Source organism: Bufo gargarizans, chromosome 3 (genome assembly GCF_014858855.1).
Source record: "Bufo gargarizans isolate SCDJY-AF-19 chromosome 3, ASM1485885v1, whole genome shotgun sequence".
Taxonomy (NCBI): domain Eukaryota; kingdom Metazoa; phylum Chordata; class Amphibia; order Anura; family Bufonidae; genus Bufo; species Bufo gargarizans.
In genome coordinates this window covers 219,211,366-219,227,766 of record NC_058082.1, presented here as the reverse complement: position 1 = coordinate 219,227,766, position 16,401 = coordinate 219,211,366, and the positions used below count along the sequence as shown (strand labels likewise).

The 16,401-nt window shown below is 49.4% G+C and overlaps 1 protein-coding gene across 4 annotated transcripts in view; it reads left to right on the top strand.

Annotated features, from left to right (window-relative positions):
- Positions 1 to 293: 293 nt before the first annotated feature.
- NAXD (NAD(P)HX dehydratase) overlaps positions 294 to 16,401 on the top strand; it is a 31,281-nt gene continuing 15,173 nt past the window's right edge. The window contains exon 1 of one of the 4 annotated variants that reach the window (XM_044285236.1): positions 294 to 360. In XM_044285236.1, the coding sequence (XP_044141171.1) occupies positions 333 to 360 (28 nt within the window). In that variant the 5' untranslated portion in view covers positions 294 to 332. Of the gene's footprint in view, positions 462 to 11,295; positions 12,202 to 16,401 lie in introns of those variants that run through there. The other 3 variants (XM_044285235.1, XM_044285234.1, XM_044285233.1) reach the window with 3 other exon arrangements.

Sequence of the window (16,401 nt, the reverse complement as noted above, 5' to 3'; positions counted from 1 at the left end):
GAAAAGCGGACTGTATTCCGCAAAGTGTGCAGGTGAGCAAAGCCTATTCAGAAGGAAAACCATTTGCAACATGGAGATAAAACAGGACTCATTCCTGTGCATATGGGCTGTTGTACTGGGGCCCGCACTGTCAGCTGTGCAGACACTTCTAGGACACGACACTGGTCACACACGCTGAGCCCATAACACACGCGTCACCAGGATCCCGCCACGTGATTGGCTCGCCGCGCTGACAGATACCGCGATGTCACCGCCCCCTCCTGCATCTCCTCACTGATTGGTTGTCCCCCGTCTGGGCGCTGCTGTTGCGCTCGGGTCCCGGAAGTATCCTGATGCTCCTCGCCCGGTGCACGGCTGTAGGTAAGGAGCGGCTGTCGTCATGTCCGCCTGCGGCTCCCTTGCTGCACTGGCAGCTGTGGGGGTCCTGGCTGCAGGTCTACTGTACAGCCTACAGGAAGCAGGTACTGTCGGGGGCGTGTGCTAGTGAAGTCTAAGCGCCACAGCAATGACAGCATGGGGGTCCGTGATGAGACAGGCTGCAGAGGAGGTCTCAGTGCTTTGCTGTTTGTATTCACACGTTGCGGTCAGATAGTGTTTTTCATGCGATTACCTTGGAATTGCGACTAATTAGTTGGTTTATAATTCATGCAAAAAAATAATAATAGAAAAAGTGCGATTAGACCGTGACCTGCACCCTACAGATTGTTGTCATTGGGTTCAAACCACAGATGTATCCATAGGATTCTATAGACCACACGTCCCAATACGTGTCCTGTGACAAGGTTATTTGAACCGTGGTTTAAAAAAAAAAAAAAAAACAGTAACCAGTTTTTGTCCGTAAAAATGCTGTATTATCACAAGTAAAAGTGCACATAAGTGGTCCAGAGCCATACATAACCGGACCGACTAGGCTGCGCTCACATCTCCATTAGAGGGGATCCAAAAGCCTGATCCGGAATAAAGGCTGGCTTTTGGCGGGACGAAAACCACAGCAGTATTTATCCTTCCAAAACCCGGGATTTATGCCGTCAAGTGGCCGGATCCCATTATAGTCAATACGGATAACAGTGGTGATCTGTTGTATTCAGCAATGATGGTTCGTCTAAAATGATCACATTTATTAAATGGGTTGGACAGGATTAGAAAAATATGGCTGCGTTCTTCCAAAAACAGCACCCCACCTGGGGAAGAAAGCAGCAACGCCTTTAACCTCCGCGGTGGAAAAAAAATAAAAAATCCCAAATGTGCAGCGTCTGAAGTGCTTTTATTGTGCAAAAGTAAAACTTAAAAAATCTCTATAATATTGGTGTCACCGTAATCATCCAGATCTGCGGAATAAGATTAACAGGTCATGTATATCGCACCGTGAATGCCCTAAAAATGAAACCCAAAAAACAAAACCCCCAAAATTGTGGAGTTGATGGGTTTTATTTTATTCCCTACCGGAAATGATTATTCGTCTTTTTTCCCCCCGATATACAGTAGTAATGAATTCAAAATTGTACCATTTAAGTGTATAACTCGTCCCGCAAAAGAAAAAAAAAAAACATCATACAGTAATGTTGAGGAAAAAAATGTTATATCTGTCAGGCGTTATTCACATGTCAGTGTTTGGCCAGAGATTTCCAGCAGCTGATTGTGAGCCAGGCCCAGGAGGCAGGGATGTACTGGGTGAAATCCACGATAAAATCCAAATATTAACATGCAGGATTTTGGCCACTCCGCAGCAGATAAAGTCCTGTTACCTGATAACCCATATTCTAGTGTTGGTGACCAACATCAACCGTTCGTTACTCCTTTTACAGGTTTCAGCGTGTCTTCACTATACTAAGTTAGGGTCCATTCACACATCCGCAATTCCATTCCGCATTTTGTGGAACGGAATCTGATCGGAATTGCGGACCCGCACTTCCGGGTCCGCAATTCCGATTCCTGAAAAAAAAATAGAACATGTCCTATTCTTGTCTGCAATAGCAGACAAGAATAGGCATATTCTCTTAGTTCCGGCAATGTGCGGTCCACAAAATGCGGAACGCACATTGCCACTGTCCGTGTCTTACGGATCCGTGAATCTGCAGAACACACACGGATGTGTGAATGGACCCTTACAGTGAGCGACCCCTGAAGAAGAGTGGATATTTAGTGGCTATTTTCGTGTCTGAGGCGTGAATTCTCCGGATCCTGCACTGCCTGATACATATGGAAGGCCTCTGGCCCCATTGAGTATAACGGGTCAGGCGGAGACCCAGCCGCATTCTGGCAAAATTGCAGAGAATCGGCCGGACACAAACCACTGCATGCTGTGATTTGTGTCCTGCTGATTCCCCGCATTCTCTGCCAGAGCTCCGTGCCACGGGTGTGACAGTAGTGCTGTCTAGGTTGCTGTCATAGAAGTGAATGGAGAGGAGAACCGACATACACACTACCGCTCCATTGAGAGAGGGGACTTGTGGCCCCGTTTTCTCGGGATTGCTGGGGTGCCAGCAGTCAGACCCCAGTGATCTGACTTTTATCACCTATCCTGGGGTCAAATGTGACCATAGCATCTGAGTGCTGCGCTTCCAGGCCTGGAGTGGCTCCCTTGTGCGACAATCGGGGCATGCCGTTCCTTCGCTCTGATGTGCAGAGTCTCTCTGAAGAAACACAGCATATCAGAGCTGTAGTTCCTATGGAGACCTGCAGGTGGCAGGGCTCCACATGATAAGGGCTCATGCACATGAACATATTTTTCGCCACATCCGATCCGCATTTTTTGCAGGTCGGATGCAGACCCATTCTCTTCAATGGGGCTGAAAAAGATGCGGCCAACACACCGTGTGCTGTCCGCATCTGTTTGTTCTTTCCATGCTGTCCGCAAAATTAAAGCTTATGCACACAACTGTTGCCTGCAATTTGCTATCCCACAAAACATGGATACCGGCTGTGTGCATTCTGCCTTTTGCGGAAAGGAACGTCCGGGCCTTAATAGAACAGTCCTATTCTTGTCCATAATGCAGACAAGAATAGGACATGTTCTATATTTTTCCAGATGCCACAGAATGCGTTAGGGCTCTTTCACACTTGCGTTGTCTGGATCCGTTGTGTACTCCATTTGCCGGAATTACACGCCGGATCCGGAAAAACGCAAGTGAACTAAAAGCATTTGAAGACGGATCAGTCTTCAAAATGCGTTCAGTGTTACTATGGCAGCCAGGACGCTATTAAAGTCCTGGTTGCCATAGTAGGAGCGGGGGAGCGGTATACTTACAGTCCGTGCGGCTCCCGGGGCGCTCCAGAATGACGTCAGAGCGCCCCGTGCACATGGATGACGTGTCCATGCGATCACGTGATCCATGCGCTTGGGGCGCCCTGACGTCACTCTGGAGCGCCCTGGGAGCCGCACGGACGGTAAGTATACTGCTCCCCGCTCCCCACTACACTTTACCATGGCAAACAGGACTTTAGCGTCCCGGCAGCCATGGTAACCATTCAGAAAAAGCTAAACGTCATATCCGGCAATGCGCCGAAACGACGTTTAGCTTAAGGCCGGATCCGGATTAATGCCTTTCAATGGGCATTAATTCGGGATCCAGCCTAGTGGCAAGTGTTCAGGATTTTTAGCCGGAGCAAAAAGCGCAGTGCGGTATTTTCTCCGGCCAAAAAACGTTCCGGTCCTGAACTGAAGACATCCTGAACGGATTTCTCTCCATTCAGAATGCATGGGGATAATCCTGATCAGGATTCTTCCGGCATAGAGCCCCAACGACGGAACTCTATGCCGGAACAGAAGAACGTAAGTGTGAAAGAGCCCTTAGTGTGCATAAGCCCTTATAGAACATGTCCTGTTCTTGTCCACATTACAGACAAGGATAGGACTGTTCTATTGGGGGCCAGCTCTTCCGTTCCGCAAAATGCAGAATGCACACGGCAGATATCTGTGTTTTGCGTGTGCATGAGCTCTAACCGTAAATATAGCTTACAGTGTAGTGCTAATGCACTGCAATGTAAGCTAAAAGCAATCTGAAAATCGTATATTCTAGCCCCCTATCTGGGGGCTAAAAAAGTTTTTTTTAAATATTAAAATTCTAATCGCTCCCTTTTCTCCAGAATTAAACTAAAATTAAACATCTTGGGCAATGCTTTATCCCATACAACAGAAAATAAAAATCTAAATGGCCAATTCACCATTTTTTCATCACTTCACATCCTCCCCCCAAAAAGTGATAAAAAACTATAAACATGTCAAAATGAGAAAAAAAAAATACAGATCGCCCCGCAACAAATCCCCACACAGCTCTGTAGACATAGATAACTGTGGTTTAGTGGTAATTGTTCTGACCCAAAGAATTAAGTTAAGGGCTCTTTCACGTGGGCGGATGCCGTACGGGTAATTTGCTGTGTGAAATAGAGCGAAGCTGCGCTCTAGACAGCAGAGACACGGAGCATTAACATGATTGATTGTCCAGAGCGGGGCTTGGCTCTCTTTCACAAAGCGGATTACCCGCACGGCATCCGTTCATGTTAAATAGCCCTAAGGCTGGGTTAAAACCTGAGCGTTTTACAGCGCGTTCCTACGCGCTGTAAAACGCTCAACAGGCAAGAACCAATGATTCCCTATGGGAATAGTTCTCACCTGGGCGTTTTACAGCGCGTACGATCGCGCTGTAAAACGCCCCGACGCCCCAAAAAGTACATGAGCTTCTTTGGGGCGTCTTGTCGCACGTTCCCGTACATAGACTTCCGGGAACGTGCGACAATGGGCGTTCGCTTGTCTCTGTATGCGTGATTGCAAATGCCGGTACAATCGCGCATACAGAGCGCGACATCCCGAACGCTCAGGTCTTAACCCAGCATAAGGCCCCTTGCAGACAAGCATGAGCAGATTAGGTCCGGATGCGTTGCGAATGCGTTCAGTGAAAAATGCGCAATTTTGAAAACAAAGTCATTCAGTTTTGTCTGCGATCGCATTCAGTTTTTATCGCGCGGGTGCAATGCGATTTAATACGTTTTGCATGCGCGTGATAAAAAACTGAAGGTATACAAACAACATCTCTTAGCAACCATCCGTGAAAAACGCATGCGAACGGATGCGATTTTCCCGCAGCTCCGTTCACTTCTATTGGGCAAGAGTTGCGTGAAAATCGCAGAATATAGAACACGCTGCGATTTTTCACACAACGCACAAGTGATGTGTGAAAACCAACGCACATGTACACAGACTAATTGAAATGAATGGGTCCGGATCCCGTGTGGTTCACATCACACATTGCACCCGCGCAGAAAACTTGCTCGTGTGAAAGGGGCTTAAGGGCTATTTCACACGAGCGGATGCCGTGCGTGACATCCGCTGCGTGAATGACTGATAATGCTCCGTGCCTCTCTGTGACCTCTTTACTACGAAATCACAGTGAGATAAAGTTGTCACCGTGATTTTGTAGTAAAGAGATCACAGAGAGGCACGGAGCATTATCAGTCATGTTAATGCTCCGTGCCTCTGCTGTCCGCATCGGGTCTTGGCTGTCATCCATGCAGCGGATGTCACGCACGGTATCCGCTCGTGTGAAACAGCCCTAACAGGTCAGCTTTACCGCAGAGAGAAACCAAAACCCATAAAGCTGTGGTGGAATTGCTTTTTTTTCCAATTCCACCCCATTTGGAATGATTTTTCTAGCTTTACGCTACATTGTATGCAACAATAAATGGTGACATTAGAAAATACAACTTGTTCTGCAAAAAACAAGCCCTTATACAGCTATGTGAACGGAAAAGTAAAAAAGCGATGACTCCGGGAAGGCAGAGAGTAAAAACTAAAATTCCTCAAGGGGATAAACAGAGGCACATTTGTGCATCATGTGGAACTGTCACTGTATAATATTCTATATATGGAATAATCTGATTAGTTATAGGGGTTGTTCTATCTGGGACATTTGGCAGTTCTACGGGATATGCTATAAAGCTCCAATAGGTGCCGGTCCTACCTCTGGGATCCACTCCTATCTCCAGAATAGACGGCACCCTGCTGGGAATGAGTAGTTGCCGTGCATGCCCGGCTCCTTCACTTCAGTAGCACTTCTGAAAATAGCCAAGTGTGCTGACTCGGCTTTTACTAGCGAGAGCCAGGCGTATGCGGTCACCTTTCCATCCTCATCCGAAAGTGTGAGGTCCTCATTCTGGAAACGGGTTAAAGGGGCTGTGCAGTGTAAAGATACTGATCATCAATATCAGATTGGTGGGGTCTGACTCCCGGCACACCCGCTTATCAGCAGTTTGAAGGAGAAACGAGCGCTGCTTCCGCTTCCAAATTACCTGTGCAGCGTCTCATTAACATGGCCACGCACTGTAATTACAACTGCTCATCCTATTGTCTTGACTAGTAAGTACGCTGTCACAATGCACAGGTAATAAAGTGAAGTGGAAGTAGCATTTGCACGAGCGCCGCCACCCCTTCAAACAGCTGATCAGCAGGGGTGCTGGGAGTCAGATCCTTGCCAATTGGGTATTGATGACCTATCCTTTACACTGCACATCCCTTTAATGTCCCACTTCTGGGACATTTTCATTGCAGAAAGATAGGAATATCCCTTTAATCCCTTCCATCCCAACTAGGGTTGTTGCGGGTATTGAAATTTCAGGATTTCCATTTTTTCGATACTGGGCTGAGCTGCTGCGCAGTCTAGTATCACAGAACATGAGCTGTCCAATCGTAGCGCAGAACGTCACAGCCAGGGAAAAGGAACGCACAGGAGAGAAGCTGATGTTTCCTTTGCATTGCTCTGATAGTAGTAATTAGCATATGGAGCAGGAGACGGTAACTAGGCCACAGCGGGCGAACGGGGCGGCGCCCAGGAATAATAGTAGGTGCAGGGATATACCTGGGCGCGGCTCTATGTAGCCTGTTAACTTAACAAAGTCCGGATCCATGAAAGGTCATCTTTAACTTTTAATACAGGAGGCAGGTGCCGGCAATCGGCCATCGGTTAACCCCTCGTGCCGGCGATCAGCGTCGGTTAACCCCTCAGGTGTGGCACCTGAGGGGTTAATTGCCACTGATCTGCTGCTGGCACCCGCCTCCTGTATTAAAGGTGGCAGTGGCCACAGGGTCCCCTCCCCTCCTCATTGGTGATACAGGGGCAGCCTCTGATTGGAGCCCCAGCAGTGTAATTCTGGGGCTCCGATCGGTTACCATGGCAGCCAGGATGCTACTAAAGCCCTGGCTGCCATAGTCTGCTCCTTGCTGCTGTGTGTACTATGCCCAGGGCAGCAGTGAGAGGTGAAGTCCTATTCACCCTAATAGAGCTCTATCAGAGTGAATATGACAAGGGATCAAAAGATCCCAGGTTCTAGCCCCTAAGAGGAAAAATTGTTATTAAATAAGTAAAAAAAAAAAGTTTAAAAAACCCCCACCAAAATATTAAGTATAAATCACCCCCTTTCCCAATTTTACATATAAAATATATAAACAATAAATAAACAACACATATTGCCACGTCCAAACTATTAATATATTTTTTTTAAACTGCGCTATTCTCCATTATTTAAAATGCGGAATGCACATGGCTTTTTTGGTGTTTTTCATTTTTTTTCACGTGGTATCGAATGGTATCAAGTATCGCAATACTTTTCTATGGTATCGAAATCAAATAAAAAAATTTGTATCGCAACAACTCTATCCCAACACCATACTTGTACAGTGGAAGTAGGGGTTTTAATTACGGCGCCAGCTTGTGAGTGCCATAGCCACTAGAAACAGCAGAGGTCTGATCGCAGACATTTAACCCTTTAGATGCCGTGGTCAAAGGTGCGTGCTCCCGGGTCAGGAACGGCAACCAGAGGAGCTGTTCCTTCTAGGGATGGACCGATACAGTTTTTTTCTTTTTTTTTGAGCCGATGCCGGTAACGTGTACCAATATTCCCTAATAGATCTCTATTAGGGTGAATAGGATCTCACACTCTCCCTGCTGCCCTGTGTATAGTACATACAGCAGCAGGGAGCTCACCATGGCAGCCAGGGCTTCAGTAGCATCCTGGCTGCCATGGTAACTGATCGGAGCCCCGCGATTACACTGCTGGGGCTCCGATCAGAACTGCCACCTATGAAACGACTTAGGTTGTGGTGGGGGGGGACCCTGTGGCCACTGCCACCAATGACTTTAATACTGTGGGGTTGGCGCAGTGCGCCACCAATGATAACTAACCTTTAATACAGATACAGGAGGCAAGTACAGCCAGCACCCGCCTCCTGTATTTGTATTAAAAGTAAGCGCCTTTTTGTGTCCCTACTATTCACGAAGAGCTATTTTAATATTTATCTAAATAAAGATTTAATTTTTAAAGGGGACTTGATGTTACTCATTGTTTTTGCTGTAATGTATATCGTGGCACACAGAGTGTCAAAGATATTCGGCCATATGATGGCACATTGATGGAAAGTGTGCTGCCATACAGGAGCTATGCACGTGCAATGGCAGGCAGTCTCTGACTGAGGTTCCTATAAATAATTGCGTTAACCCCTTCCTGCATATGGTTGTAACGTACATCCATTTTGTAGGTGCATTCTCACAAATGGACGTTAGAGGACCTGTCACCGCTCCTGACATACCTATGTTAATAGCTTCATGTAATAACAATTTCCTGAGCATCTATTCCTATGTCTCTATGTTGTGCCATTCCTTTACTATTTCTACTAGAAGTTATGGATGAATTGCTAGCAGTCTGCAGTAAGGGTATAGAGGGGCGGTAACCAGTTGGAGGTGTGTCCCTGCACAGTCAGACTCTATCCAATCAGTGCTGCCATTGTCAGTCTGTGCAGGTACAACCCCCCCCCCCCCCTCCCCCAACTGGTTACCTCCCATCTGTACCATATGCACAACATAGAGACATAAGAATAGATGCTCCAGAATTGTTATTACATGGGGAATGCATGATGCTACTAAAACAGACATGTCAGGAGCGGTGACAGGTCCTCTTTAAGTCCAGTGGATGGCATGGGCACAAGAGCTGTGCCTGTGCCATCAGCAATGGGTGCTGCTGTAATAAACAGATGACATTGCACTACAGCAACTGAGATCACAGAACACCAGTCCATGCTGCCCAACCCCTTAGAAGCCATGATCAATAGTGACCACAGCATGTAGGTGGTGCACCCTGCAGCATGATCGTGGGCTGCAATGGCTTTGTGCCACATGGCCTAATAGATTGCCTGTCGGTTTGTAATTGCTTTTTTTCCTATTCCCCCCCCCCCCCCCAAATTTTAATAAGATTTTCAATAAGTACCCCAAAATGGTGCCAGTGAAAAATAAAGATTACCCTACAAATACCAAACCATCCTATGGCTATGTTGACAGAATAATAAAAAAAACATACTTGCCAAATCTCCTGACTCATTCAGGAGGTTTCTTGAAAAATAGAGAAAACTCCTGCGAGAGTGGGCAAATCCCCTAGAGAGCAGCCCTCCATATACATTTAGGCCCCCCAGATAGCAGCCCTCCGTGTACATTTAGGCCCCCCGATAGCAGCCCTCCGTGTACATTTAGGCCCCCGGATAGCAGCCCTCCGTGTACATTTAGGCCCCTGGATAGCAGCCCTCCGTGTACATTTAGGCCCCTGGATAGCAGCCCTCCGTGTACATTTAGGCCCCCCGGATAGCAGCCCTCCGTGTACATTTAGGCAGCCCTCTGTGTACATTTAGGCCCCCCAGATAGCAGCCCTCCGTGTACATTTAGGCCCCCCCAGATAGCAGCCCTCCGTGTACATTTAGGCCCCCCCAGATAGCAGCCCTCCGTGTACATTTAGGCCCCCCCAGATAGCAGCCCTCCGTGTACATTTAGGCCCCCCCAGATAGCAGCCCTCCGTGTACATTTAGGCCCCCCCAGATAGCAGCCCTCCGTGTACATTTAGGCCCCCCCAGATAGCAGCCCTCCGTGTACATTTAGGCCCCCCCAGATAGCAGCCCTCCGTGTACATTTAGGCCCCCCCAGATAGCAGCCCTCCGTGTACACATTTAGGCCCCCCCAGATAGCAGCCCTCCGTGTACACATTTAGGCCCCCCCAGATAGCAGCCCTCCGTGTACACATTTAGGCCCCCCCAGATAGCAGCCCTCCGTGTACACATTTAGGCCCCCCCAGATAGCAGCCCTCCGTGTACACATTTAGGCCCCCCCAGATAGCAGCCCTCCGTGTACACATTTAGGCCCCCCCAGATAGCAGCCCTCCGTGTACACATTTAGGCCCCCCCAGATAGCAGCCCTCCGTGTACACATTTAGGCCCCCCCAGATAGCAGCCCTCCGTGTACACATTTAGGCCCCCCCAGATAGCAGCCCTCCGTGTACACATTTAGGCCCCCCCAGATAGCAGCCCTCCGTGTACACATTTAGGCCCCCCCCAGATAGCAGCCCTCCGTGTACACATTTAGGCCCCCCCCAGATAGCAGCCCTCCGTGTACACATTTAGGCCCCCCCCAGATAGCAGCCCTCCGTGTACACATTTAGGCCCCCCCAGATAGCAGCCCTCCGTGTACACATTTAGGCCCCCCCAGATAGCAGCCCTCCGTGTACACATTTAGGCCCCCCCCAGATAGCAGCCCTCCGTGTACACATTTAGGCCCCCCCCAGATAGCAGCCCTCCGTGTACACATTTAGGCCCCCCCCAGATAGCAGCCCTCCGTGTACACATTTAGGCCCCCCCAGATAGCAGCCCTCCGTGTACACATTTAGGCCCCCCCAGATAGCAGCCCTCCGTGTACACATTTAGGCCCCCCCAGATAGCAGCCCTCCGTGTACACATTTAGGCCCCCCCAGATAGCAGCCCTCCGTGTACACATTTAGGCCCCCCCAGATAGCAGCCCTCCGTGTACACATTTAGGCCCCCCCCCCCCCCCCCCAGATAGCAGCCCTCCGTGTATATGGTGCCAGGCTGCTTTAGATGGAGGGGTGGGCTGCTGTAAGAAAAGGGGTGGGGTAATAACTGAAAGGCTGCAGTCTAAAATGTATGGCTCTTAGTGGCACAATGCAAAACTAAAATGAGTCTCTGACCTAATACATTCTATTAGATACATACTGGGCAAGTGTAGCTGCTCATAGAAACCTATCAAATGGTAGTTTTTTGACAATAGGTTATAAGGTAAAGAACAATCTGATTGGCTGCTGCTCTGCTTCTCACCTGCACTAGTACTGTAGTAGTGTAGGTGAGTTATTGTACCAGGATGTGCAGAGAGCAGACTAGTCGCAGTGACGTCACGCCCTCCACACACCCTCGTGGTGTTTTTGTTTATAATAATCTGTCAAGGTTTTGAATGTCCGAAGCTTTATTGACAAGTAACAGCATGGAATGTGGAGTGTGTGACGCGGGTCTAGCGCTCGGCTCCAGGAAGGCTCCTAGCAGTGCAGCCATGCATGAGTCCGGGAGGTGCTCCCCGCGGCCGCCGCGCTGCGTGACTGGGTCACTGCTCCAGTGATGTGTGCGCCGGGCACGTCTGCTGAGCGGAGCCGGTAGCCTCTCCGGGGTACCGGCTCTGAATGAGTGAGGGCAGCGGCCGCATTTCCCTGCAGTGTCTGTGTGAGGCTGCGTCCACTCCTTGTACCCTGGGACCGTGCGGACAGACGGCATGACGGTGTGTATGCGGCGGCTTATCACCAGCACCCGGGGCTTCCTGTGGTCTGACATGGAGACCCGAGCGCTGCTGGACATCTGGGGGGAGGCTGACGTGCAGTCGGCCCTGGACGGCAATTTCCGTAACAGCCATGTGTACCGGGACGTGGCCGGCCGCCTCAGCGAGCTGGGGTTCGAGCGGACGCCGGAGCAGTGCCGCATCCGCATCAAGGGCCTCAAGCGCCAGTACTACCAGGCCCGGGAGGGCTTCAAGAAGAACGGCCACGCTCGGAAGATCTGCCGCTACTACGATGAGATGGACCGCATCCTGAGCACACGGCCGGCCCCGGCAGGGAGCACCGAGCACCTCTGCGGCCCGATGCCCGAGCCCCCCGGAGTCCTGCTCCTCCGCCCCGACCCCCCCTGCCGAGAGGAGCTGCCTTCACACCCCAGGGAGGAGGAGGATGAGGAGCTGGAGGACGAGGAAGAGCCCACTGGCTCCGGGGAGGGGGGGCCCGAGTCTTCCCAAGACAACTTCACCGAGGACTCTGGGGAGGGATCGTCCTGCTACACGGAGCACCTTATCAAAGTGGAAGACGGCCCCAGCTTCGCCATCCCTTTACCCCCCAAGGAAGGTGAGTGTCCCCATGGTAACGACAGAGCGGATCACGTAGTGGCCCCTGATCCCCTATAGTGTCCTGGGTCATATGGATCCCAGCAGAAGCCAGAATCCATGCTTTAGGGACATGTTCACATGGTGGCTTCTCCTGTAGGAAAAATCTGCCTAGAATTCAGCACATTTAGCCCCATTCAGTGCGGATACTGCGCCAAGAAGTTATTAAAGCTACGGAGTAGGAAATTCCACACTGAAATCCGTGCAGGAAAATCCCCCATATGAATTTGGGAATTTTCATGCAGATTTTGACCTTTGTTTTTAATGCCTGATATTTGACAAGATCCTGCGTGTTGTAGATGCCAAATGAAAAACAAGCCAGTGGTTGTGCAGTTAAGCGCCATCTGTGTGCCAGTGCCCGCTCTTCATGGGCTTCATGCTCAGGTGATCGCAGGACAGGGGAGACTTCTAATTTTCCTTTAATTCCAAATCTCACCAACCTGCAGATACGTATTCCTAATCCAGCGTGGCAGCCATGTTTTCTCTACAGCTGGACTACACCTAGACTTTGTAGGACTTTTGATTTTTAAAGTTTTTTTTTGAGATTTTTAACTGATGACCTGTTCTTTAGACATCAGTATCTGATTGCCGATCAGCTGTTTGAGTAGGTACCGGCGCTCCTGTTAGCACAGTGGCCTTCTGTCTGCTTTCCCTAGGCCAGTGACGTCACGTGGCCTAGGCATACCTCAGCCCCATAGAAGTGAATGGAGCGGAGTGTGATACCAAGCACAGCCGCTATACAATGTACGATACTGTGCTTGGTGAGCTGTCAGAAGGCCGCGGTCCTCACAGGAACGTTGCAGCTTCCTTAAAACAGCTGATGGGCGGGGGTCCCAGGTGTCGGACCCCCACCAATGTGATATTGATGAAATATCCTGGGGCTAGGTCATCAGTAAAAAATAAAAATATCGAAAAACCTTTTTAACTCAAGTGACAGCTTCAGTCCAAAGCAATACAGTGAGTTGTGTGCAGTCTTGTGCACTGCAGCTGTCACAAAACTGCTGCAAAGTGTAAATGTAGCTCCAGCCTAAAGGGCCCAGACACATTCCATAGCTGTGGGCCGAACAGTCGCCAGCCCGACAGCCATCGCTTCTGACTGCTTTCCAGCCTCCCGAGCCAAGCGTGTCTGTGGGGAGAGCGGAGAAAGACGCTGCCAGCAGCTTATATCACTGGAGAACAAAAGGAGCCGGATCCTTGTCTCCCCTGACATTATCTGTTGGGGGTGTCAGCCTTACCCACACTCCTTGGTGGGTTTGACGGACAAAAAACTAATGTCCAGCATTAGGGTCTGGCCACACTGTCAGGTTTCCTTATGCAGTTTTGGAAGTCAAAATCTGGAGTGGATCGTATAAGATAAGAAAATATAAAGGACAGAAGACACTTGTCCTCGGTCTTTAAATTCACTCCTCTTTTTGCTTACAAAACTGCGTCGGTAACCATGGACGTGTGGCCGTACACTTACACATGTCAGGGAGAGGAATGCAGCTGATTTGATTGATGGACTTGTCACTTAAAGGGGTTGTTTGGGTTCAGAGCTGAACCCGGACATGCCCATAATTTCACCCCGGCCAGCCCCCCTGACATGAACTGCTCCGATGCTCTCCTTTGCCCTGAGCTAAATCGCACAGGGCACGGGCTCTTTTGTGTACAATCACACACTGCCGGGCGGAAGCAGTGTGTTCGGTGACATCACCGACTCTGATGGACAGGCTTTAGCGCTGCCCTAGCAGTTTTACTGGCTAGGGCAGCGCTAAAGCCCGCCCATCAGTGCCGGTGACATCACCGGGCTTCCTGGCAGCCCCATGGAGAACCCGGTACGTCACCGGATCTCCAAAAAATGCCTTTGCCCTGCACGATTTAGTGCAGGGCAAAGGAGAGGATCGGAGCATGAATTACTCCGATGCTCAAGTCAGGGGGGCTGCCGGGGTTAAAATGGAGGTATGTCCGGGTTCAGCTCTGAACCTGGAACACCCATTTTAAGGTAGAATTATCATCACGACTGGTGTAAAATAGAACTGGCTTGGTTGCTATGGGCAACTAGGCCAGTTTCCTTTACACCAGTCATGGTAAATCTCTCCCTAAGTCTATACTCAATTCAGCTCTGGAGCTTATGTTGTCCATATATGCCACACATAGTGGACCTTTCATGGGTCCAAACATTGTAAACTAACTATCAGGATATCTAGCGCGGCGCCCAGGGATCTCACTGCACTTACTATTATTCCTGGGCGTCGCTCTGTTCGCCCGCTGTGGCCCTCGGTATATTCTCCCGCTCTGTATGCTAATTGCTAACATCGGAACAATGGGGAGGAGACTGCCATTTTTCTCGATGGGCGTTCCTTCTCCCTGGCTGTAGCGCTGTCCAATCAAAGCACAGAATCTCACAGGGAGAAGGTGAGTTTATTTTTTTTCTCCCTGGCAGTGACACTCTAGGCTTTGATTGGACAGCGCTACAGCCAGGGAGAAGGAACGCCCATTGAGAATAATGACAGTCTCTTCCTGGAATCTTCCTTAAAGGGGTTTTCCAGGAATTAAGAAAATGAAAATACTTAAATATTACTTTAAGAATATGGAGCAATCATCAGGGGAACAAAATGGCCGCTGTCCGATCAGTTCACACACAAACTGTACTGATCACACATGAGGACAAGTTACTTTACAACACTGAGGTAAAGAGCTCCCTCATCCTCCTCTCTACTTGTCAGGGATTATGATCCTGAATACAGATGATAAGAAGTTCAGCTGAATCTCTGGAGAATTTAGTTCATGAGGAGACATGAAGTACAGAGAAGATGGACAGGACAGGCTGTGGTAATGGAGACTGCATACAAGTGCTGCTGCTCATTAGCCACACCTCATTCTCCTGCATTCTTCTTATCATCTCCATTCCCACAGAAATTCACCCGTATTCAGGATCATGATTCCTGACAGGCAGAGCAGAGAGGAGGATGAGGCAGCACTATGGCTCATTGTGGTGAAGGAACTTGTCCTCCTGTGTGATTAGAACAGGTTTTGTGTGTACTGATAGGACAGCGGCCATTTTATTTCTCTTAATGATTGCTCCCTAGACAAAACAAGCCATTCTAAGTAATGAAGGGTATTTGTTAATATATTTATTATCAAATTTAGGTATTTTTAATTTATTTTTTTATTCCTGGAGAACCCCTTTAGGCTACTTTCACACTTGCGTTCGGAGCGGATCCGTCTAATTATTTTTTTCATGATAGTGCAAACGGATCCGTTTTGACTTTACATTGAAAGTCAATGGGGGACGGATCCATTTGAAAATTGAGCCATACTGTGTCAACTTTAAACGGATCCGTCCCCATTGACTTACATTGTAAGTCTGGACGGATCCGTTTGCCTCCGCACGGCCAGGCGGACATCCGAACGCTGCAAGCAGCGTTCGGGTGTCCGCCTGCTGAGCGGAGGACAAACGGTGCCAGACTGATGCATTCTGAGCGGATCCGCATCCACTCAGAATGCATTGGGGCTGGACGGAAGCGTTCGGGGCCGCTTGTGAGAGCCTTCAAACGGAACTCGCAAGCGGAGCCCCGAACGCAAGTGTGAAAGTAGCCTTAATTAGCGCTTGTTACTAACCTGTGGAGGGAAGCTATTTTACATAGTACTTACCCTCCCTCTCTCCACTGACACCGCCATCTCCCCTGCGCACGCTGTAGGTTCTTCCGCATGGGATCCTTAGAACAGTGGTGCTCGATCCTCCTTTCCTCTCATAGATGTGACTGCCCAGTCTGTTTCACACTAGAGGCAGGCTGTTCCCCTGCCGGATCCGTGCTAGTTCAGTGCTGCCGGAAGTCTGCTTCGGCCCCATTCACTATAATGGGGGCGGGCCGGGGCACGGCAAACATGTTGAGAGGCGGCCAGAATAAGGCTACTTTCACACTTGCGTTTGATCGGATCCGTTCTGAACGGATCCGATCATATAATGCAGACGGAGGCTCCGTTCAGTACGGATCCGTCTGCATTAATAACTTAGAAAAATTTCTAAGTGCGAAAGTAGCCTGAGCGGATCCGTTCAGACTTTCAATGTAAAGTCAATGGGGGACGGATCCGCTTGAAGATTGAGCCATATGGTGTCATCTTCAAGCGGATCCGTTCCCATTGACTTACATTGTAAGTCTGGACGGATCCGCACGGCCAG